Source organism: Loxodonta africana, chromosome 3 (assembly GCF_030014295.1).
Source record: "Loxodonta africana isolate mLoxAfr1 chromosome 3, mLoxAfr1.hap2, whole genome shotgun sequence".
NCBI classification, from domain to species: Eukaryota; Metazoa; Chordata; class Mammalia; order Proboscidea; family Elephantidae; genus Loxodonta; species Loxodonta africana.
The window spans coordinates 62,142,966-62,165,714 of NC_087344.1; the positions used below are offsets into that span (position 1 = coordinate 62,142,966).

The 22,749-nt window shown below is 49.4% G+C and overlaps 2 protein-coding genes across 2 annotated transcripts; one reads left to right on the forward strand and one right to left on the reverse strand.

The window, feature by feature from the left end:
- Positions 1–1,713: 1,713 nt before the first annotated feature.
- Positions 1,714–17,426, forward strand: NUDC (nuclear distribution C, dynein complex regulator). The gene is made up of 9 exons (XM_010595117.3): positions 1,714–1,901; positions 4,790–4,867; positions 13,893–14,096; positions 14,192–14,257; positions 15,021–15,143; positions 15,237–15,431; positions 16,290–16,373; positions 16,470–16,588; positions 17,002–17,426. Exons 1-9 carry the CDS (start codon positions 1,821–1,823, stop codon positions 17,051–17,053), a joined length of 1,002 nt encoding a protein of 333 aa, XP_010593419.1. The 5' UTR covers positions 1,714–1,820; the 3' UTR covers positions 17,054–17,426.
- Positions 17,427–17,481: 55 nt separating this feature from the next.
- On the reverse strand, positions 17,482–22,437 carry KDF1 (keratinocyte differentiation factor 1). Its single transcript, XM_023554324.2, has 3 exons — positions 21,239–22,437; positions 20,582–20,656; positions 17,482–20,054 (listed from the first exon to the last, which is right to left on the reverse strand). The coding sequence occupies exons 1-3, from the start codon at positions 22,275–22,277 to the stop codon at positions 19,972–19,974; spliced, it is 1,197 nt and encodes a 398-aa protein (XP_023410092.1). The 5' UTR covers positions 22,278–22,437; the 3' UTR covers positions 17,482–19,971.
- Positions 22,438–22,749: the final 312 nt, after the last annotated feature.

Genomic DNA, 22,749 nt, shown 5'->3' on the forward strand with positions numbered 1-22,749 from the left:
GGGCTTGAGAAAATGGGTGGAGGTTTTGCCTTTGGCAAATGAGTGCTTGAACGGGGCACTTAAGTCAATGGGGAAGATTTTGGGAAGAATTAATTTGTTGTGTCTATTCAATGGCATACAACAACATGAACAAGGCCCGCTGCCGTGAAGTCAAATCCAACTCATACCAACCCTATAGCACAGACTACAACTGCCCCATAGGGTTTCCAAGGAGCGGCTGGTGGATTTGAACTGCCGGCCTTTTGCTTAGCAGTCGCAGTTATAAACCACTGCACCACCAAGGCTCCACAACAACAAAGGGGGAGTATTAATGTTGGCCATGTTAGTTCTGAGATACCTACTAACTCCAATGGAGGTGTCCAGGTGGCAGTCCAATAGATGAGCCTGGAGCTCACAAGAGGTTTGGGTCAGAGATGTCAATTTGGGCTTCATTAGCATGTAGTTGGTAATTATAACCATTGCATTCAGTGAGATCACCTAAGGAGAGACTATAGATAAGAATAGAGGAGAGAGCAGTGGCTAGAACCTCCAATATTTACAAGTCTGCGCAGCACAAGACACTGAGAGAGTGTTAGAGAGGTGGAAAGAAAACCAGGTCCCTGTGGTGACACAGAAGCCTAAAGAAAAAAAGAATTTTCAGAAGAAAGAAGGGGTCAACTGTGTCAAATGCAGCTGAGAGGTCAAGTAAGATAATAGTGGTCCATTGACTTTGACAATGTGTAGGCCATCTGATCTTCATCAAACCTCTTAAGAACAGACTAATTAGAATAAGTTGAAGACCAATGGGAGTTGAGGAAGTAGAGAAACAAGTATAGCAAACTTCTAAAAAAGCTTTGCTGTGAATAAGAGCTAAAAAGTGGGGAGGTAACTGGATCAGAAACTCAGTGCACAGACTATTAAAAAAAAGATACTAAAGCATGTTTGTAAATTGATGGGAATGATCCAAAAGAAATTTGTGAAGCAGGAGATTAAAAAAAAAAAAAAAGGATAATTGCAGGGTTAGGATCCCTGAGAAGACTAAGATGGTGAAATTCATTGCATTAGTAGAGGGATTGGCCTTAGGTGACCGTGACCTGTCCCTCACATTAACAGGAGTCAAAGTAGACTAAAGGGCCGGTTCCATGATCGCGGAGTCCGAAATGAAAAGGTAGAACCACTTATTAAAAAATCATTAAGAATTTCAAGACTGTGCCAGCAGAGCATCAAACCAAGTGCGAGGCTCTTCAGACCTGGGACCCTGTGCGGCTTTGGATGCTCATGAAGCCAGCCTTGGTCAAGTACGTGATGATGACAGAAGTAGGCTGTCGTTTGGGCAAGTTTCTTTTTTTTGGGTCTCAATTGCCTCATGGAAGGGTTGGAAGAGATGATAAGGGCACTTTCATCTCAGCTCCACCGTTCTACAAGTAGGGAACAAGGCAAAGGACCAAAGTTTGTGCCTTTTTCACTTCCAACCCCCCCATATTTGAGCCCAAGGCTTTCTGGAAGGCTCCAAAGCATCTGGTGACCATAGCAACTCACGCCAAGCTCCCCAACTCTGGGCTCCTCCCACCACTTCTTGGATTCGCTTATTGATAGGCTCAGAAAGCCGACCAATGGTCGGCGAAGCGGGCTGCTTCATGCGCAGTCAATGGCCGAGAGAGCGGAGGAAGGCGGGAAGGGAAGGGGAGAAGGCGGGCCGGGGCGGTGTGGCAAGTGCGTATTTCCTGCTCCGCTGCGGAAGGCGGAGTGGAGCCGTTGGGCCCGAGGCGACCAGGAGGAGCGTGGAGCGGCGGGCGACAGTGCTGAGCGCGGATTTCTTAGCGCGGAAAGGGACAGGCGCGATGGGAGGGGAGCAGGAAGAGGAGCGGTTCGACGGCATGCTGCTGGCCATGGCGCAGCAGCACGAGGGCGGCGTGCAGGAGGTAACCGCCCGCGCGGCGTCGGCCCGGCCTGGTCCGGCGGTGCTGGCCCATTCAGGCGGCCCTAGCCACGCTCTCTCAGCCCTTCTCTGCCCTCGAGGCCCGAGAGCTTCCTCCGGGCCTCACTCGCTTCCGGGACCCCCACGCTCCGACATTCCCACCGCTCTTGAGCTTCCGGTCTGGCCTCCCAGCCAGCGTGTCCCACTCCTCGGGTGTCAATCCCGGCCCCATGGCGCCCTTCAGTAACTTCTAACAAAGTAAACGTGGCATTCCTGACCCGACCCTTTCAGATTCTTCCCCCAGAGCCTTGGTATATGCCCTTGGTCTTACACATGCTTCCAGTCCCGGTGCCCCATAGGTGGCTGCTTCCAGAGAGCATTCTTTACGACGAGCCATGCCAGACTCTCATTTGCATCTACCACAACTTGTAGTGAGTCGATGAGTGTGTGCGGGGTGTGTGTGGAGCGATGATGTTAGCACGTGGTTTTTCAGGGTGTGAATGGGGGAGTAGGAGGCTTGTTCTCGCAGTTGATTTCCACTACCTGGGAAGCTTGGGACCGTCCCACCTTTCCAAGCCGCATTTTTCTTATCTCTTAAAATGGAGCTGCAAATCCCTGTTTTCCTGAATCGTTGTAGGAGAGTGGTATCTTGAAGAGCAGTGAGGAGTTATAAATAATCAGGCTTGTTCATTCAGCCAGTGTTTGGTGAATAACGTCTGTCAGACACTCACTGGAGCCCTGGTGGCACAGTGCTTAAAAGCTCAGCTGCTAACCAAAGGGTCAGCAGTTCGTATCTACCAGCTGCTTCTTGGAAACCCTATGGGGGCAGTTCTACTCTGTCCTGTAGGGTCACGATGGGTCTGAATCCACTCTGTGAATGAGTTTTTTTTTTTTTTTAAGACATTTTTTTTGGACTCATTGGGCTGGGTCCCGGGGATATGGAGGTGAGCAGAAACTTGTCCTTGCCCTGAAAGAGCTTACAAAGAGCTTTTTTAAAAAGCATAAAGCATGCTGAGCGACCCCGCAATAATAACACGTAGTCTGTGAATGGTAAGGATCAACTAGTGTAGATTCTTGAGTTGGTTTTTTGAAGCAGAAATCTGGAAAGTTAGAGGTAGAACAGTTGTCAAAATCAGTCCAAAGCTTCATTTTATAAATAAAGAAATGGAGACCCAGTGACTCCTGACCTCCGCGAGACCAGACTCCGTAGGCCGTTGTACTTTCCACAGTCCTTTTGCTGATTTTCTTCCTCAGTGGGGACAAGTTTTCATTGACCTATCCATTTCCATTCTTTCACTCAGGTGCCTGTTGTGACCAAGGGCTCCCAAGCCCTTTGAGGTGTGGGGGGTGTTACTAATTTGCAAGTGTGAAAAGGCTCCCCCTCCCCCTGTTCCCCTAAATTGTTGACACAATACCAGGTTTGAGAGAGTTCATTTTTGAGAGAATTGATAACATGTCTACCACCCACCCACTGCCCTCAAGTATGAGTATGAGATAACATGTCTAGAAGTTTCAGTTCCCTATTGAAATTATTGAGGTAAATTCTAGCATCAGATTTAGAACCCTTGGGCGAGTAAAATGGCTTGAATGTGCTAACTCTAGATCACCATTAGATCTGTTCATTCAAAAAATATTTTACTGAGCATATACTCTGAGCCTGATATGGTGCCAGACATTGGGGATGTAGACAGGCTAAGTTAATCGTTCCTGCTGTTAGGGGTTCATCCTTTAGCAGTGGGTCTGTTGTGCTGTGCCATTTACTGCTAAGGGCCTTACTTTCATTACCTCATTTATTCCTCACAAGGTCCCCAGAAATGGGTCCTGCTGCTATTCCTGTTTTACAGAGTTAAGAAACTTCCCCAAGGTCACACAGCTGATAAGTGTCAGTCTGAAACTAAAACCCACGTGTCTTAGCCATCTAGTGCTGCTATGACAGAAATATCACACCAGGGTGGCTTTAACAAAGAGAAGTTTATTCTCTCACAGTCCAGTAGGCTAGAAGTCTGAATTCAGGGCACCAGCTCCAGGGGAAGGGTTTCTCTCTCTTTCGGCTCTGGACGAAGGTCCTTGTCATCAGCCTTCCCTTGGCCAGGGGGCATCTCAGCACAGGAACCTCAGGTCCAAAGGATGCGCACTGCTCCTGGCACTGCATTCTTGGTGGTATGAGGTCGCCCTGTCTCTCTGCTTGCTTCTCTCTTTTATATCTCAAAAGAGATTGGCTTAAGACACTGTTTAATCTTGTAGACCTTGTCAGTATAACTACCACAAATACATCTTATTACATCATAGTGATAGAATTTACAACGTAGAAATCACATCAGAAGATAAAATGATAGACAATCATACAACCATATAAGGGAATCATGACCTAGCCAAGTCGACAGATATTTTTGGGGGGACATAATTCAATCCATGACACCATGCTCTTAATCACCTGGCTACACTGGTAACCCAACCAGAGTCAGCTGGTCTTGACCTTCTTTTAAGTGGTTTCATTTGCGCCCCCCCGCCGCCCCCCCCCCCCCCCGCCCCAGTTCTGCCCTGGTAGTTTAGCCAGCACTACTGATGGGTTTTTTTTTATTTTTCTGGAGAGGAAGGTTGGGCCCAGACATTTTAAGCTCTGGATACAGAGAACTGAATGTTTCACATCCTCAGGCTACATGTAAACACACACAAGAAAGTGAGACCTCCCAGATGGTCCAAAGTTAGAGTAAGCTTCCTGGTGGGAGTGACTAAGGGAACTGGAGGAGGGAGATGTCTCAGTTGAGAGGCTCCAAGGTGAGAGAGTTAAGTCCCAAGCTCCCTCCTAGACTAAGGAAGTTGGCTTCTATTTAGTTGAGAGCCTCCCAATATGGCGTCTCCATAGCTTTAGTTTTCTCTCTTTTCTTTCAGCTTGTGAACACCTTCTTCAGCTTCCTTCGACGCAAAACAGACTTTTTCATTGGAGGAGAAGAGGGGATGGCAGAGAAGGTGAGCATTGGGGGCTGCTGTCCCTTGAGCAGCTCTGTCTCTTCAGAAAAATTCACCTGGCCTTCCTTTGGTATAATAGTAATCTCTAGCGGAAGCAAAATGCCAAGGGCAAGGGGGAGAAGGGATGCAAGTTGTCATTTTTTGAAGCTCCACTGTTAACCATGTACTTTATCCACGTGATTTTCATATGATCCTTAGAAGTTCTGCAAGAGAGGTAGGTGTTACTATCCCATTTTTACAAATGAGGAAAGTGGGTCAGGGATCTTTTGCAACAGAAAAATGGGCAATTCTCAGAAGACTGACAAGTTTCAGACTGACAAAAATCGAAAAGAACATTGCAGTGATGTAGAAGAAAGGACACTTTTTCAGACATTGCTGGTGAAGGTAAATTATTATAGCTTTTAAAAACTTGAGAATATTTCAAACATAAGCAAAGGTAGAGAGAGTAGTCCCAGGAATCCCTGTGTAACCCATCCCTTTGCTACGACAATTGTTAACTCCTGACCACTTTCCTTCAGGTTATTTTGTAGTAAGTTCCAGGCATATTTTTGGATTTGCAAATATTTTGTGAATACCTAAAAAGGATAATTTTTAATCAACATATCTTTAATGCTAATTGATTATAAATTTTCCTTAAAAGAAATTAAAAAAACAAGAATAAACCAGTTGGCTATCAAGTCAGTTTTGACTCATGGTGACTCCACGTGTGCCAGAGTACTGTAGAGCTGTAGTCCATAAGGTTTTCAGAGGTTGATTTTTTGGAAGTAGATTGCTAGGCCTTTTTTTCCATGGCACATCTTGGTGGACTCGAACCGCCAACCTTTAGGTTAGCAGCCGAGCATGTTAACCATCTGCACCACTCAGGGACTACATCTAAAAAGAAATAATAAAAAAAAAAAGAAATAGCAAATGGTAATTCCTTAAATATCATCCAGTATCCACTTAGGATTCATATTTCCCCCAATGCTTTGCTTCTTTATTTCTTTAAAACAGCCTTATTGAGAGAGAATTCACATACCATACAGTTCACCCATTGAAAGTGTACAATTCAGTGGCTTTTGGTATATAGGTTTCCCCTCCTATCCAGAAGTACAGCATTCCGATTACAAACCTTCATAAGCTGAAATGCAGGAAAATGAAGTAATTACTACTACGAAATTTTTGAGTGTTGCCAAATGCAAAAAATAACCTACCAAATCATACCAAATACCACATGAAACCTAAAATAAAACTAACATAGTAAAAACAGAAATGATAAATAAATACACAGCCTATATAAAGTAGATGCTGAATGTAGCTCATGGGGAAGGAGCTTGGTGATGTCACTCTTGGGGTGCAAGCTGCCTCTTTAGCACCTCGCTGCGATGCTGAATGCTATTTCCGCTTTTCATCTTTTTTTTGTAGAAGTGAAAATCCTCTTTGGATTTCATTCTTTTAGCAAAAACGGTATTAATGTAGATCTTCCATAAAAGTGAAGTGGTATAAAGCGAACTTTCAAAGAATGGGGGATATCTATATTCACTGATACATGTATCCATCACTGCAGTCAATTTTAGAACGTTTTCATCACTTTAAGAAGAAACCCTGTGTCTTCTAGCTATTATCTATCTACCCCACCCCGTCCAGTCGTCTCCAAAATCTTGTGTGCTGCCGTTGAGTCAATTCCAACTCATAGTGATCCTATAGGACAGAGTAGAACTGCCTGTAGTGTTTCCAAGGCTGTAATCTTTATGGAAGCAGATTGCCGCATCTTTCTCACATGGAGTGGCTGGTGAGTTTGAACCTCTTACCTTTTGGTTAGCAGCCGAGTGCTTAACTACTGTGCCATCAGGGCTCCTTTCCCAACCCTTAAGCAATCCTCACCAATCTACTTTCTGTCTCATAGATTTCTGTATTCTGGACTTTTATATGAATGGAATGATAACACTCTGGTTGGTTGTGACTGGTGTCTTTCACTTAGTATGTTTTCAAGGTTCATTCATGTATCAGTACTTGATTACTTTTTATGGCTGAATAATATTCCATTTATGGGTATACCACATTGTGTTTATTCATTTGTTCATTGATGGACATTTGGGTTGTTTGCACTGTTTGGCTCTTATGACTAATGATGCTATAAATATTTGTGACCATCTGTATATATTCTTTGGAGAAATGTCTACTGAAATCCTTTGTCCATTTTTTAATTGGGTTATTTGTCGTTTTATTATTGAGTTGTAAATGTTCTTCGTATATTCTAGACACATGTCCCTTATCAGATGGAGGATTTGCAAATATTTTCTCTCATTCTTTGGATTACTTTTTCACTTCAATGGTATCCTTGGAAGCACAAATGTTTAAAAAAAATTTTTTTTTTTAATGACTCAGCTCTTCTCTTTTTTATTGTGCTTTACGTGAAGTTTTACAGCGCAAATTAATGTCCACCTCCGGACAGGAGCTGCCAGTTTAGTCTCGTGTATCTACTTGAACTAAGAAGCACAGTCTTCATGAGTATTATTTTACGTTTTACAGTCCAGCCTAATCCTTGTCTGAAGAGTTGATTTCTGGAATGGTTTTAGTTCTGGGTTAACAGAGAGCCTGGGGGCCATGTCTTCTGAGGTTCCTCTAGTCTCAGTCAAACCATTAAGTCTGGTCTTTCTACATGAATTTGAGTTCTGTGCCCTGCTTTTCTCCTGCTCCACTGGGGACTATCTGTTGTGTCCCCTGTCAGGACAGTCATTGGTGGTGGCTGGGCACCATCTAGTTCTTCTGGTCTCAGGCTGATGGAGTCTCTTGTTTATGTGGCCCTTTATGTCTCTTGGGCTAATATTTTCCTTGTGTCTTTGGTGTTCTTCAGTCTCTCTTGCTCCAGGTAGGTTGGGGCCAGTTGATGTATCTTAGATGGCCACTTGCAACCTTTTAAGACCCCAGATGCCACCCACCAAAGTGGGGTGCAGAACGTTTCCTTAATGAAGTTTGTTATGCCACTTGACTTAGATGTCCCCTGAAACCATGGTCCCCAGATCCCCACCTCTGCTCCTGTCTCCCACGAAGTGTTTGGTTGCATTCAGGAAACTTCTTAGCTTTTAGTTTAGTTCATTTGTGCGGACTTCCCTTGTGTTGTGTGTTGTCCTTCCCTTCACCTAAGTTAATTCTTATAAATGTTTTTAATTTTGATGAAATTCAATTCATTTGTTTTATTTTGTTGCTATCTAAGAATCCTTTGCCAAATCCAAGGTCATGAAGATTCACTGCTGTTTTTTTCATGGAGTTCTATTTTGAGTTAATTTTGTATGTGGCGTGAGGTAGGGGTCCAAGTTTATTCTTTTACATGTGAATAGCCGGTCTCAGTACCATTTGTCTCTGTACTGTTTTTTTATTTCCCCATCGAATAGACTTTATACCCTTGTGCAAAATCAGTTGACCATAGATGTATGGGTTTGTTTCTGGACTCCCAGTTCTATTCCATTGATCTGTATGTCTGTCTTTGTGCCAATAGCATACTGTCTTGATTACTGTTACTTTGTAGTATGTATTGAAATTGGGATATGTTAGTCTTCCTACTTTGTTCTTTTTTCAGGATTGTTTTGGCTATTTTGGGTCCCTTGCAATTCTCAAATGAATTTTATAATCAGCTTGTCAGTTTGTACCAAGAAGTCACTGGGGATTTTAATAGGAATTGTGTTGAATCTGTAGATCAGTTTGAGGAGTATTGCCATCTTAATGCTGATGTTCCAGCCCATGAACATGGAATGTTTTCCATTTATTTAGGTCCTCAATTGATTTCTTTCAGCAATATTTTATAATTTTCAAAGTGTAAGTTTTATACTTTTATCAAATTTATTTTTATTTTATTCTTTTTTATGCTATTGTGAATGAAATTGTTTTCTTAATTTCATTTTCAGATTCACTGCAGCTTACTGTTTTTTCTTTGATTCAGGTTCCAGACAAGGTCCCCACATTTCATTGGTTGATAGGAGGAACCTATGGATTAAGAGACATCTTTTTTTTTTCCCCTTGCAGTTTATTTGTTGACGAGACCTGGTTTTTTGTTCTGGCAAGTTTCCCATAATCTGAATTTTGCTTATTGCATATCTATGGTGTCGTTTAACCCCTTTGTCTTTTTTATTTCCTGCATGTTGGTAGTTAGATCTAGAAGCTTGATCTGATTCAGTTTGGGGATTTTTTTGTTCCCCAAGACTACTTCATTGATGGTCTTGTGTGCTCCATCAGGAAGCCCATGTTGCCTGGTTGTTTCGCATGTGATGTTGCCTAAATTTATTGTTTCATTATTACAGGTTTGTAAAATGCTAATATTCTATCATTCTTCCCTCCTTTATTAGCTGTAATTCTTCTAAAGAAACTTTCCCTTGTTAGCTGCTTACCTGAGAGCATACAATATATTTACTTACTTACTGTTTTGGGTGTAATTACTCGGTTTCCTAGCATCTTCCAAAGGTGACCAATGAGGTGAATGTTTTTCCCAGTGTCGTCATAAACTCATGGACTTAAATATATTTTGTGTTTCAATCCATTTCAGTTATTTTTATTGACACAGTAGCATGCCATTTGTGATCCCTAGTGAGTCGGTTGAGGCGGAAATTCATGTCAAAGGAGGTAGTCTATTTTGGCTCCTGATACTAGCATGGGACACCATACCAGCATCAGTGCCACCAGTGTAAAGCCGTGCTGCCATTTCTTGTGCATGCCCCCTCAACTTTCACAAAGCCTCTGGATCATGAGATGTTTGTGTTTTTTTATGCCTTACTGCACTTCCCCAGATCCTCTCTCCCTACTTTTAGGTTGTAAAAATGGCCTGGGGGAGGTATCTGACCTCCTTCAATGTCACAAGGGGAAAGGCGAACCAAGATTAACAGCCCAATGCTGATTCCTGTGAGGCAGAGGTCAGACACACCTCTCTTGTTCTCCATCTCTACCAACTCTTGACACCAACCATCCCTCCCACGGCACTCTCTACTTCTCTGCTGGGTTTGATAATTTATTGCAATGGCCACACAGAACTCACAGACCATACTCACCATTATGGGGCTTATTAGGGAAGTAACAGTTACAATTCAGGCTCAGGAACACTTAAGATTCAGTTCTTCCATCAGGACAGCCTCTTCCAGCCGTGCTTTCAGGCATGCCTTTCTCTGTCCCTCAGTCTCTGCTCAAAGGCACTCAGCCTTCTCTTTCTGTGGGAAGCCCACCATGCCTCCTGCAGGCCTCTCTTTCCTTGGTGGTGGTGGGCTCCTCCTTTCTGCTCTGGAATTGGCTCTCTTTTCAGACAGAACTGATCAATCCCCTTCGTGGCCGCAGTTACCCTATCACACAGTCACCTGGGTGGGAGTTACAAGCCCATGGCTAGAAAGGCTGCACACAAAAGTAATCACAACATATAGGTGAATCTGCATCCTCTTATTTCATTGTCTTTGGCTCTCACTTGAAGGTTCTTCCTGCTCATGTGTCACTGAAAGGCAGCATCATTTCAGCAGAGTGTTTAGATTTCCATTTTGTACAGATAGAGTTCCGTAGTGGATTAACATTTTCATAAAAACAGTTCCATAAAATTCTCCCCTCCAAAAAAATGTTTGAGGTACTTTGGATGCTACAAAGATAAATGAGTTAAGGATCCTGCTTTCAGGGGGCAGTGAAGCATGGCCTCAGATAATTACAACTCAGGGAAGAAAGTACTTATAAGAGGAGTTGAGGTAAAATTCTGTGGAGTTCACGGGAAGGAGAGAGAACACTTAATTTGGTGAGACTCAGGAAGGGTTTGGGGGAGGATATGCCATTCAGTCTGGCCTTGACAGGTGAAGTAGGATTTGGACAGGTGAAGATGGGCAGAAGGGTGTTTCTCGGTGTAGGGAACTTCTAAGGCGGTAGCAATAGCATTATGAACAAAGAGCCTAAATCCACCTGGGCAAGAGTATAGCTGTGCTGATTTGAGGGCTGAGGAGGCACTCCCAGGAGATCAAGGTCAGTGAGGAGCGGTCCAGGCAGAAGGATCCATGTAGAGCGAGGCTGTGGGGCTCAGGCTTTGCAGTGCAGGCCAGGGAGAGCTGTGATCAGTTTTAAGCAGAGGCTGCTGATGGTTTTGCTGGAGGCCCAGAGCCTAGGGGAGAGGGATAGGCCTGGCCTGAGGTGGCGAGGATAGTGGAGTGGCATCTGTGGTAGGACTGGTACCAGGTGGGTGTTCACCGATGACTCCAGTCTCTCCTTAGGCACCTGGGTGGAGGGACGTGATGTTACTCCTTGAGATGGGAGCCACAGGAGGAAGAAAAAGTTGATGAGGGGGCTGGCTTGGGGGTGTGGGTAAGCAGACCATGAATTGGCTCTGGGGCTCATAGCAGTGGTCCCCGGTGATGTTCTGGGTAGTTGCAGCACCAGGACCTTTTGGATCTGTGCCTTAGAGGCAAGCCTGCCTACCCTTCACTCCAGCTCACCATAGGCATCCCCACAGCCGATAGCCTGTCAGTATTTCCCCAGGGCCTTGTGTCAGGGGAAGCTTGGGAAGTGAAGAGGGGGTTGGGGTCCATATGCATCACTCCAGTGCCCTGGTTTCTCAGTGTGGGGGAATATGAGAATTCCTCACGTAGGGCGGAGAATCCCTGCCAAAATTAGCCACTGTTATTTACTGTTTGGAGTGGGTCAGTTGTGCTGGGGGAGCCCCCATACTCGCCAGGGTGGTCAGGTTCAGGACCTCTGGACCAGCTAACAGCTAACTTCTGTTCATGCCCCTTCCGATTCAGCCTTTATACCTCTCCTCAGCAAGGTCTTCTCTGGCCAGGCTGGTGGTAACCACGCTTTACTCCCCCACCAGCCTAGCATGGGTCAGGTGAAGCCTGTGCTCAGGTGTTTCCACTGGCATTCAAGTCTGTCTTCTAGAGCAGGCCTTCTCCCCATTTCCCCACCCAGCTGGGCTGTGGTTCCCAAAGATGTGCCCAGCCTCAAAGGCTTGACCCAGTGGCACACTGCTGATTGGTATCTTCGGATGGGCTGCCAGACCACCAGGGGTCTCTGGCTAGAGCTGGGCCTAGGTGAAGCTAACTGAAGGGGGCTTGGGAGGAGACTGGGAGGAGGAGGCAGAGGCTGCTGCGATTGGCCCTGACTTCCTGGCAGTTCATACTTGCCCTCACCTGACCCCTGAGTTAACTTCCAGGAGCTAGGAAGGTACAGGACAGATGGGCTGTGACATAATTCACTAAAGCTGGGAGAGAGGAGGGCCCTGCTCCTGCCTCTCCTGGGCCAGTGGCTGGCAAATGGCTCGAGTTCAAGGTCTCTCCAATTAGGGACTTGGAACCAAGGCTGTGTAGTGGAGCAGCCCCCACCGGCATGATTATCTCGTGACTGATTCTTTGTATTCACAGCAGAATGGCCTTCAGGAGGCTTGTTCCTCTCACTCTCCATTTTACTAACCCTTTTGGCTTGGGGAGTGCTTTTGGTACCCTTTAACCCTGCAGAGTGTACAGCTACTCAGTGAGGCATGAGGCTGGGGGGTGGGGGTGGCAGGAGGAATTGGCATCAGATGAATGACAATCTATAGGGCATTTGGCAGAACACTAGGTCTGGGAGCCCATGGGCAGCTCCTGTCACCCTAGGTCTCATGTGGGCCACCAGCTCTTGCAGATACCTCCCTCCTTTCAGCTCTGGCTCAGGAAGGTGCTTAAAAGACGGTTTATTGACCACTGATCACACGGCAGGCACTCTGAGGGTTCTTCCAGGGATGTGTGTGTTCGTGCAGGCGAGTGTGTGTCAGAGACTGAAGAGGCACGTGAGCTATTCCTAGGTTGTGAGTAGGAGTCTGCCGAGTGACCTGGGAACCGGGATGAGGGCATTCTAGGCAAAGAACAGCATATGCCAAGACTGCTTTTAGAAAGAACAGAATAGAGGCAGAGAGAGTTAGGGTCACACAGGTAGAAAGAGTAGACCAGGAACCCAAACCTAGGTGTGACTCTCAGCTGTGCATGAGGATTGGACAGGAGGCCTACTGATGTAAATAGCAAGGTGGAGCCGTCTCCTATTTTATTTTTATGGCAGAGAGAGTATTTGTCACCACTCCCTACCAACTGACATTTGGCTAGCCCTTGCAAGGCAAAGGGTGCCAATACTTTATGTGGCTTTCATGTGGCAAGGACCATGCCAGGCTCTTCATGGGTGCTGTCACATTTGATCCTCATGACAGATGAGGAAATTGAGGCTTAGAAAGAGTCAAAGTTGCTCACTTGTCCAAGGCCACACAGCCTGGTAGTGACAGGTAGCACCTGGTGGCAGGGAGGCCAGGTAGCAGGATGTGGAGAAACATCCCGAGCAGGCTCAACGGGAGAGAAAGCGTTTGAAATTGATAGCTTGCCAGCATGAAGAAGAGACTAACCTCTTCCTTCAAGAAAGATCTCTGTCTTTCTGTTCATGTGGCGCTTCTGGGAGTAGTGCTGCCCAGCGGGGAGATGGGGTACATGCATGTTCTTCCCATTTATCATCACTTATCATCCAGAGGGCAGGGCGGTGTGAGCCCGAGAGCTCAAGGGGGGCTTCTCAAAGTGCTTAGGGCTCAAGTACGGCTCATAACCGCTTCACTGGATATCCAGAGCTTTAGAGCACTTACATTTTGGTCTGACAGCCCTGTGAGATAAGGATTCACCTTCATGGATGAGGAATCTGAAGCATTAGAAGGTACGCAGTTTGCCATTAGCAGGTTACAGCAAAGATTAGAACGCAGGTTGTCCACCTTCACTGTCTATGCTCTTGGTTACTAGGCTGTATTAAGAAAAACAAAACAAAACACTGTAAATTGAGCCAGGCAAAGGGTGCCAACACTTTATATGTGGCTATGATGTGGCAAGGATTGTGCCAGGCTCTTGATGGTTTTCTTTGCAGGTGTTCTCGTTAATGCTATGAACTAGGTGTATTACCCCTGTTTTACAAATAAGGAAACTGAGGTTCTGAGTGAAGTGCCTTGGCCAAGCATATGGCTGATAGAGGTGGGACCGGACTCCAGGACTGGGGACATGGTCTCCCGCCCTAATGCCTTCTCTTCCTTCCCTAGCTCATCACACAGACATTCAACCACCATAACCAGCTGGCACAGACAGCCCGGCGGGAAAAGAGAGCCCGGCAGGAGACTGAGCAGCGGGAGAAGGCAGAGCGGGCTGCCCGACTGGCCAAGGAAGCCAAGTCAGAGGCCCCTGGGCCCCAGATCAAGGAGCTGACTGATGAGGAGGCAGAGAGGCTGCAGCTGGAGATTGACCAGGTGAGAGTGGGCTTCCCTCCCCCCACCTCCCAGACCCTCATTGACACTGGAAAGTAAGGGGCCCTCTTTGCCAACTGCTCCGCCCATTGCCACAGAAAAGGGACACAGAGAATCATGAGAACCAGCTCAAGAATGGCAGCCTTGGCTCACCAGGAAAGCAGGTAAGATGGGCTAGAGGGGCTAAGGACTAGCTAGGGGCAACTCCCCAGCCTTCACCTCTCTGGAATGCCTTCCCTCTCCTCCTTGGGTTCCAGAATCATCCTCGTACTTCAGGATCTGGATTTAAAAAAAAAAACCCACTGACCTTAAGTTTGAGCAAGAGAGCCAAAGAGCCAGAGAGGGCAGTGCCTGCACAGGTACCATCCAAGGTGCCTGGGGTCTGTGGGCTAGACTGGCGCTTTGTGGTAGGCCACTCAGAACGGATCTCCAGGGCATGCCCCTCAGGGCCCCTCCCACTACTTTTTTTTTCTCTTCTGACTCTTGAGTCCAGCTTTCCGGGCAGTTCTCAGGACATTCATTTGGCTTTCGAAAGGTTCTGGGCTGAGACGAGGAGGTCTCCAGCACAGAAAAAGAAATGAATTATTTGGCAGCAAGGTTTTATTTCAGAATAACCCTGCTCAAGGCCACCTCAGTGATGGTGTTGTCTATCCCAGTCTGTACTAGGCTCTCTTCCCATCTCCCTCAGCTCGGACTGGCTGGGTCCTCTGGGTCTAACTCTGACTGTCACTGTCCCCTAATCATGTCCTGTGTCATGGTGTAACAAACGGTCTGAGGTCCTCTGAGGCAGAGAACAGAACCTGGAGTAGGCAAGGACCAGGTCTCTTTCATTTTGTGGCTGTTTGCCCAGTGCCAGCCCTGGGCCTGGCCCAGGTAGGGGCTCAGTCTGTGTCTGTCAAGTCACTGAGCACTCCTGACTGTGAGCAGAAGGCTGAGGAGGACGAGGACGAGGAGGAAGATGAGAAAGACAAAGGGAAACTGAAGCCCAACCTAGGCAACGGGGCAGACCTGCCCAATTACCGCTGGACCCAGACCCTGTCGGAGCTGGATGTGAGTGGCGGAGCCAGGGATGGAGGTGAGGGAACCCGTGTAGGGTCCTGGCATTCCCCGGCGGCTGTTCCTGACTGCCCCTGCCCCATGCAGCTGGTGGTGCCCTTCTGCGTGAACTTCCGGCTGAAGGGGAAGGACATGGTGGTGGACATCCAGCGGCGGCACCTCCGGGTGGGGCTGAAGGGGCAGCCGGCGATCATTGACGGGGAGCTGTACAATGAGGTGAAGGTGGAGGAGAGCTCGTGGCTCATCGAGGATGGCAAGGTGGTGACGGTGCATCTGGAGAAGGTGCGAGGGGCCCGGCCTGGGGCCTGGCACTTCTGCCTGAGATGGCAGTGGAGGAAGAGGGGAGGGTATCTACTTATGCACTCAGGGACTGTGCTGGGTGCTGTTGGACATACTTAATCCCCACAGTAGGACTTTTAAAGTAGGTCTGTCCCCATTTTACAGTCAAGAAAGGGGCCGCTCAGAGATCTGTCCCAGGTCCTACCTCTAGGAAGGGGTAGGGTAAGTCTGGTACCAAAGCCTCTTTCTTTCGATTAGGTATGTGCATTCAGTTCAGCAAACATTTGAACACCTGTGTGCCAGGCACTGTTCTAAGTGTTGCAGAGAGAACAGTGAATAAAACGGAAAAATCCGTGTCCTTGGGCGACCTATACTCCCTCCCCCACTTCCTTCACAGGAAGAGGGGACACAGACACCAGTAAAAAAGGTGTCTCTGTAAAGAGTCAAGGGTCTAAGGAAAGCCTCCATAGCACTTGAGGCCCTCTCCCAGCCCACCTGGCCTTTCTGCCCCTCCCGTGCCCTTCCTCTTGCAGTTCCTGACTGGAATGTCCTTCTCTGCCTTTTTTACCTGGTTTATTGCTTGTCCCTTAAGGCCCTCTTTCCCTCTCCCCTGGATGAATATCTGCTTCTATATTTTATTCTTCCACTTACCATGCTGATTCATCACAGTTTGTCTTCATGTCTGTCTCCCCCAGCCACTGGGGAGGGGAGGGACTGGGCCTCACTGATCTGGACCCTTGATGCCCAGCACAGGCCTGCATGGATATCAAGTGCAGGAACTGGGTGGGAGAGAGTTTGGTTCTGGGAGGGTTGGGGGTGGTTCCCAGGGCACAGAGTGAGCTCTCCTCTCCTTCCTTGCAGATCAACAAGATGGAGTGGTGGAGCCGCTTGGTGTCCAGTGACCCCGAGATCAATACCAAGAAGATCAATCCTGAGAACTCCAAGGTGAGCCCTGACTGGTTGGGAGAGTTCTAGCAGAGAGGTGAAGGGTCTGGGTGGCCCCAGAGCTTCACCCATCCCTGTCACACTGCCTGTCCCCAGCTGTCAGACCTGGACAGTGAGACCCGCAGCATGGTGGAGAAGATGATGTATGATCAGAGACAGAAGTCCATGGGGCTGCCTACCTCTGATGAGCAGAAGAAACAGGAGATTCTGAAGAAGTAAGCATTTCAGAGATAGGGATGGAGGGGGTGGGCACCTGGAGGCCTGGGTAACAGCAGGAAGTAAATCACTGAGCCTGCACAGGAGCTACCAACCCCCCTTCCAGGGTGAGCGAGTCACGTTTGTGGCTTTATGGCCTTGGCCTGCCTCCCCTAATCACCTGCTAAGGTCATCTTGAGGGCAAGGCCAACTCAGGGTAACAGGCAGTCGTTGCCACCCAGGAAAACAGCCTGGATGCACCTCATCTTCCAGCCTTGGAGCCCTGGAGCCCCACCCCTGCCTGGCCTGGGTTGGTAGCCCTCCAGGTTGCTCAGAGTCCTTAAGAGATTAGCCCTGACTTGAGGGGCTGGGAGAAAGGGGCTGGGTTTGGGGGAGAGGTGTCCTGTTTTACCTTTTTCCTCCTCCTTCCCAGGTTCATGGATCAGCATCCAGAGATGGATTTTTCCAAGGCCAAATTCAACTAGCCTGTTTTCAACCCTGAACTCTTGCGACTCAGATCCCAGCCATCCAGCTTCCTTTCCCCCCCTTCCCTGGGATTCAGGGGCCTCAGGGCTTAGGCAGGCATGGGACTGGCCCAGGCCCACAGGTCCCAGGGCATCGTGGGGGAAGGGCTGGGGCCTTGGGGGTCTCTTCCTTTCCAGTTGGTCTACTGTTACATTAAAGCTACTTACCCAACTCCGTCTGTGTCCTTTCCTCCCTCTGGCCTTTCCTTGGAGAACAGGCCTCTTGGGTTGCTCTTAGGAGCTGAATGCTTGACTTCTAGCCCGAACTCTGCCATGTGACTTGACTCTTTCTGGGCCTCAGTTTCTCCTCATTAAAGGGAGTATTAAAACAAAACTTGGTATGCGTATGATTCTGAGCAAAAGTGAGTTTTTCAGGCTACAGGGACTAGAATGTACATCAGATTCTCAGAGGGCCCCTTGACCCAGCAAAGTTTTAAGACCAGCTAGGCTTTTGATTGAATTTTCATCTCCAAGAGAACTTCCACTGCGGTTAGTCTGTCGTCTGGCCCTGGATCAGTTTCGCACCCTTGTTTCCCAGAGGTGGAAGAGAAGCTAGGGCTGGGGGGCCCTGCCCAGCTGGGAGGTGGGGTGGGGGATTGCCCAGGCCCTGGATCTGCTGTGTGGCACAGGGACCTGGCTGGGAGAACAGGGTTAAAGTCCGTGGGCCCCATTGTTTGTCTCTGACCTGGACCTCTATAGACTTTAGGCATCAGAACCAGCCACTGGGGCAGGCCCAGTCAGCTGGCTGAGGTGCTCCCGTCTGCCTGGATCCTGCCCTACTTTGGCCAGAGGGTGGTGATCATTGAGTACAGGGGGCCACAGAGGTCATAGCAAGAATGTCAAGGCTGACCTTCCCAGAGTGCTCTGCTCTGTGGGCCCTGGGTGACCCTCATTGAACTTCTGGAACACAGTATGTCCTTCCTTTTGGAATTTCAGTATAGCTTAGAGAGGACATCAGAGAGATGGTGTGGCACCTAGTTTTGTCTATTTTCCAAACTTTGATAAACCTTTTTTCTGAAAATGCCAATAAGAGTACCCAAGGCTGTTTGGAAAGTGCTGCTGTAGGGCTGAGGCTGGGGTGAACTGCTTCTACTCTGCAGCCGTAGCTCTGGGCTCCAGCATCCCGTGGTCATTGCAATCTTATATTGAGGCCATGATCTGGATGAGACCCAAGAGCCTAAGGGAAGGGGCTGGCTTAATGTCATAGCCCCCATAGGAAACTGGTTAAGTAGAGTTTGTCTAGTCACTTTCCAAAGGGTTCCCTTGGGGACAATAAAAAGGGCTGTAGGTGAAGTGGGGATGAGGGATCCTAAATACCTTCCAGCTTGTTAGTTAAGAATGAGCCCACGGACTTGCCCTGGCCTCCCTGCCAAAAGAGGACTTAGATAGTCCAGTGTTTGCATGGAGCAGCTAAGTGGGATCCTCCTGAGGACAGCAGGGCTCCAGTGCCCAAACAAGGGGGCCCTGGTGCTGCCTCCAGGAGGTCAACTTGCTAGCTTTGGGGCAAAATATCCAGGTTCCCAGCTTTCAAGCCTAGAGCCACAGTTACTGGCTGCATGACCCACTGAGTTCCTTGGCCTCTGAATCTTCTCTGAAAGGACAATGACTCCATCCCACCCCATAGTTGTTGGGAAGGCCGAGAAGAGAACTTTGTCAGCACCAGGAGGAGTGTAGAGGAGCAGCAGGACTGGGCTGGGGCTGACAAAGGTAGAGGAATTTAGGGGAGTGGAAGAGATGGCCAGAGGCAGGCCAGCCTGCGGCAGTGGGCTTGGCAGGGAGGCAGGAGGCGTCCAGATAGGCCTGCCGAGAACTTCTCAACAGTGACAAACCACTTGCTAACCGTTTTCAGGTACAGACACTCGGCCTTTCATCTCCTGGAACTCGGTGACCTTGAGAGGTGGGCATTATCATTGGTGTCGTACCGATGAGGCAACTCCGAAAGTGCTCCTTCTGACTTCAACCCCACGATACTGAACCAGGCTGGGTTCTATCCTGTCTCCTGCTCCGGGAAGCAGTCAGGGCAGTAAGACAGACAGGACGGTGCCACAGCCGAGATGACCAGGGATACGTCTATTACCCTTGTAGTTGCAACTAGCCACGTTAGCATGCAGAGCATCAGCAAAGAACCAGATACAATGTTCACGTAGGTCATCTCCCCTAAGTGGGCACTGCCCACAGGATTCCGTAGAGGCCCTGCTTGCCCCCTAACCCCACCCATGTAAGACAAGCTTCTTTTAGCTGCTGGGGCCCCCCCAGGAAGGGAGAAGTTTACATGATCAGTTAGGGTGGCATGTTATGGGGGCAGGGCTTTAAACCTGTTCATTCAGGTTCCAGCCCCTGGTGAGAATTTGTATTTCTAACAAGTTCCCAGGCGATGCTAATGCTGCTGGTTAGGGACCAATTCTGAGAACCACTAGTACAGCAGTGGTTCTCAAAATTTTATTATACCTAAGAATCACCTGGGGATCTTATTAAAATGTAGATTCTGATTCAGTGTACCTGGGGGGGTGGAAATGCAAATTCTCAGCAAGGGTTCCAACCAGAATCAACCGGTTCCAAGCCCTGTATGGGGGTGGAGTTGGGATTCAATCCCAAAAGGTAACTCTTTTTCCATGACCCAGGCCACCTGAAGGCCATGGGCAAGAAGGAACAGGCCAGGTAGGGTTCGGGCCAGCTGGAGATGCAAAGGCGATGTGGACACCATGGCCCAATGAAATGCACGTGGTCCAGGAACCAGTCAGCCAAGACAGGAGGAACCAGAGTGGGCACTGCTCCTAGGCTCATGGCCCAGACTCGCCCAGAGGGTCCTGGTCTCCCTTTCCATTCTGTAGACAATGCTTTCTCTCAGAAGGGGCTGCAGCCGCTGGGCCTGGCAGAGGTTAGCAGTACACCTGAAGCAGGGGTGCCCCTGAGGAGTCTGTGTCCGTGCCCTGGAAGGATGAGTCATGGCTGGTTGGGTACCCTGGGGGAAAAGGGAGAGGAGGAAACAGGCTCAGAGAGGGGAAGGAGCTCATCCAGGTCCACAGCTAGGATTTGAGCCTGGGGCAGACTGATCCTGGCTGTGTGACCCACTCAGCTTCTCTGAGCCCCAGCCTCCCCCTCTGTAAAAGGGTAATGACTCCACACCCAGGGGATTATTGTGAAGGCCACGATAGCAGTAGAAACCACACATGGTGCCTTTCAGCACCAGACCCTCTGCTTTCTACCCCCAGCAATCTGGGCTTAGGGGCTGGAGTCGGATCTTTTCCAGTTTGCCAGTCCTGGGCACCTGGCCCCTGCTGGCTCAGGACCACCCTATGAATCCTTCCCAAATGAACTGCTTTAAGCCAGCCTGCAGGATTGGAAGGGAATTTGTGGGTGCTCAGCCCCCTCGTCCCTTTCTGTTCCCATCCTCACCCACCCCATGAGGAAGCTGGGAGAGGGGCATGTGGAAGGCCTCTAGGGCAGTCCCCCTTCCTCTCCGCACTCCTCACTAGCCCAGGACCAGACCTGGGGCTCCATAAGGCCTCAGCTTCCTGGCGATGGCATCGGCGGTCGTCTCCTGGGAGATCTGCACTGTCAGTTCTAGGGAGGGAATGGGGGGGGCAGAGGTCATTTTCACCTCCTTTCAACCCCACCCCCCACTCTGCCCCCAACCCAGTGAGGGAGGGGCCACCCAACCCTGGACAGGGCTGGGAAGATAATGTTTAAAACAAAGACACATGGGTAGACAATGTGTGTGTGTGCTGCACGCAGCAGTGACTATGTCAGGGATTTGGTTAGGCCAAGGCAGATCAGAGATCCAAATTCATATAGGTTCCTGGGCCTTGTTAACCAGGCTAGGCCTGGAATCTACTCTGGGGGTAGATAGAAGGATCCTATAGGTGGGTTTGCTGGTGGGGAGAGAGCCTTGTCCTCTCTGGGGGGCAGCAGAGCTCCCAGGTTCGGGATGCCCCTCTCATCTCTTCCCAGAATGGCTGAATTGGGAAGGGCCAGGGCAGGAGTGAGGGGTGGGATGCAGAGGAGCTGAGAGAAAAGAGGAAGAGGAGGAGGCAGAGCAGGAACTAGCTGGGAACTGAGCACACAGTGGCCAAAGCCCCCAGTCCAACCCTCCCTTGCCTAGAGTCTCCTCTGCTATGCCCCTCGGTTCCATGGAGCCCCACGTACCATCCTGGCTGATGCCTGAGCCCACCATGGTCTCATGACCACTGTCAGGGGCAGCAGCAGCAGAGGCAGCAGCCCGAGTTGAGCGCCCCTCCGTGGGCTGTGATCGGGCACGGCTCTTGCGGGTACTGATGCGAATGATGCCACGGACCAGGCGGCCCTCAGCATCCTGCTCGTCCAGGTGGTAGTCCTGCGTGATGCTGCTGATAAGGTCCGAAATCTTACTGGTCTTCTCCAGGAACACAGTGTCTGACGTACACTTGGCCAGCTCGTCAATCTGGTGTACACTGAACAGCTCTGTCAGCTTCTTGAAAATTAGCACGTCGATCTCTCGGCTCGACATGGAGCCACTACACATATCTGGCAGGTCTAGGTCCGACTCATGGAAGGAGTAGTACTCCTCCGAGCCCCGGGAACTGCTGGCAAGGGTGCTAGGTAGGCTGTGCCTTGTGGGCGGGGGCTGGGCCAGTGGCTCCTTGCAGCAGGAGTCCGCATCAGGGGCTGAGGAGGTGGCGTTGCGGTAGGGATATACAGGGATGCCTTTGAGCTTGACATCAGGGTAGCTGAAGCTACTGCCCATAGTAGACTTGAGCCGCTGGCCATCCCGGCGGTTGGGAGGTGCATGGTCGGGACTAGGGGGCACCCCATTGTGCTCCTTGGCCCAGCTGGCTTCTGTAGCCCCCTCAGCAGAGTCCCTGGCAGACAAGCAGGGACTGCAGCCCTGCACGCAGGCTCCGCAGCGCTGGAGGCAATCCCAGCAGCGGCGGAAGCAGAAGGCAGCCCGACACCAGTCCCACACCCAGGGTCGCCAGAGCTGGCAGCAGGCAGGGGGCTCAGTGGCTGCCTCAGCAGAGCCAGATATGAAGGTGAGGCTCTCGGGCCCATGGCAGCCAGGATCCTTGGGGTCTGGCCTGCGGGTGTGACGGCTTTGTGGGGGTTTAGGTGGCTCATCATACACCTCCAGGCATTGCTCTGTTGGCCGCTCCCAGGGTCCCAAACGGGCTGGCCCAGATACTGGGCGAGGGTGTCTGGGGCGGGGCATTGCTCACTGCATGGTTTGCTGGACCAGGCACCTGTGTGGAAGAGACCAGGAAGGGGTCAGGATCAGAGGTCAGAGGCAAGCTCCTGGGCTGGACTGAGAAGCTTCAGACTTCTGGTTTCTGAGAGGCCTGGGATGTGGCTGGGTGTTAAGTACGCCCGTAAACCCCAAACTATTGAGCTCTTCCCTCCCCAAAATGAAAGCCTTCTCTGTGGTCTAACCCAGATTTCAAAATCTCCTGGGATCCTACTTTCTGAGGTATGGGCTTCCCCACTTCTTCCCACTGTTGGTGAGCCCAGTGCAGAGCCTCTGAGGCAGCTCACCAAATGCCATTCCATATGACTTGTTATGGGCCCTGATCATTACTACCTTCCCTTCCTTCCTCTCCTCTTTCAAATCAGACACGGAATGAATGTAACAGATCCCTTGTCAGTATTTCAGTTTGGCTCAGACTTGCCCTCCAATCAACATTTAA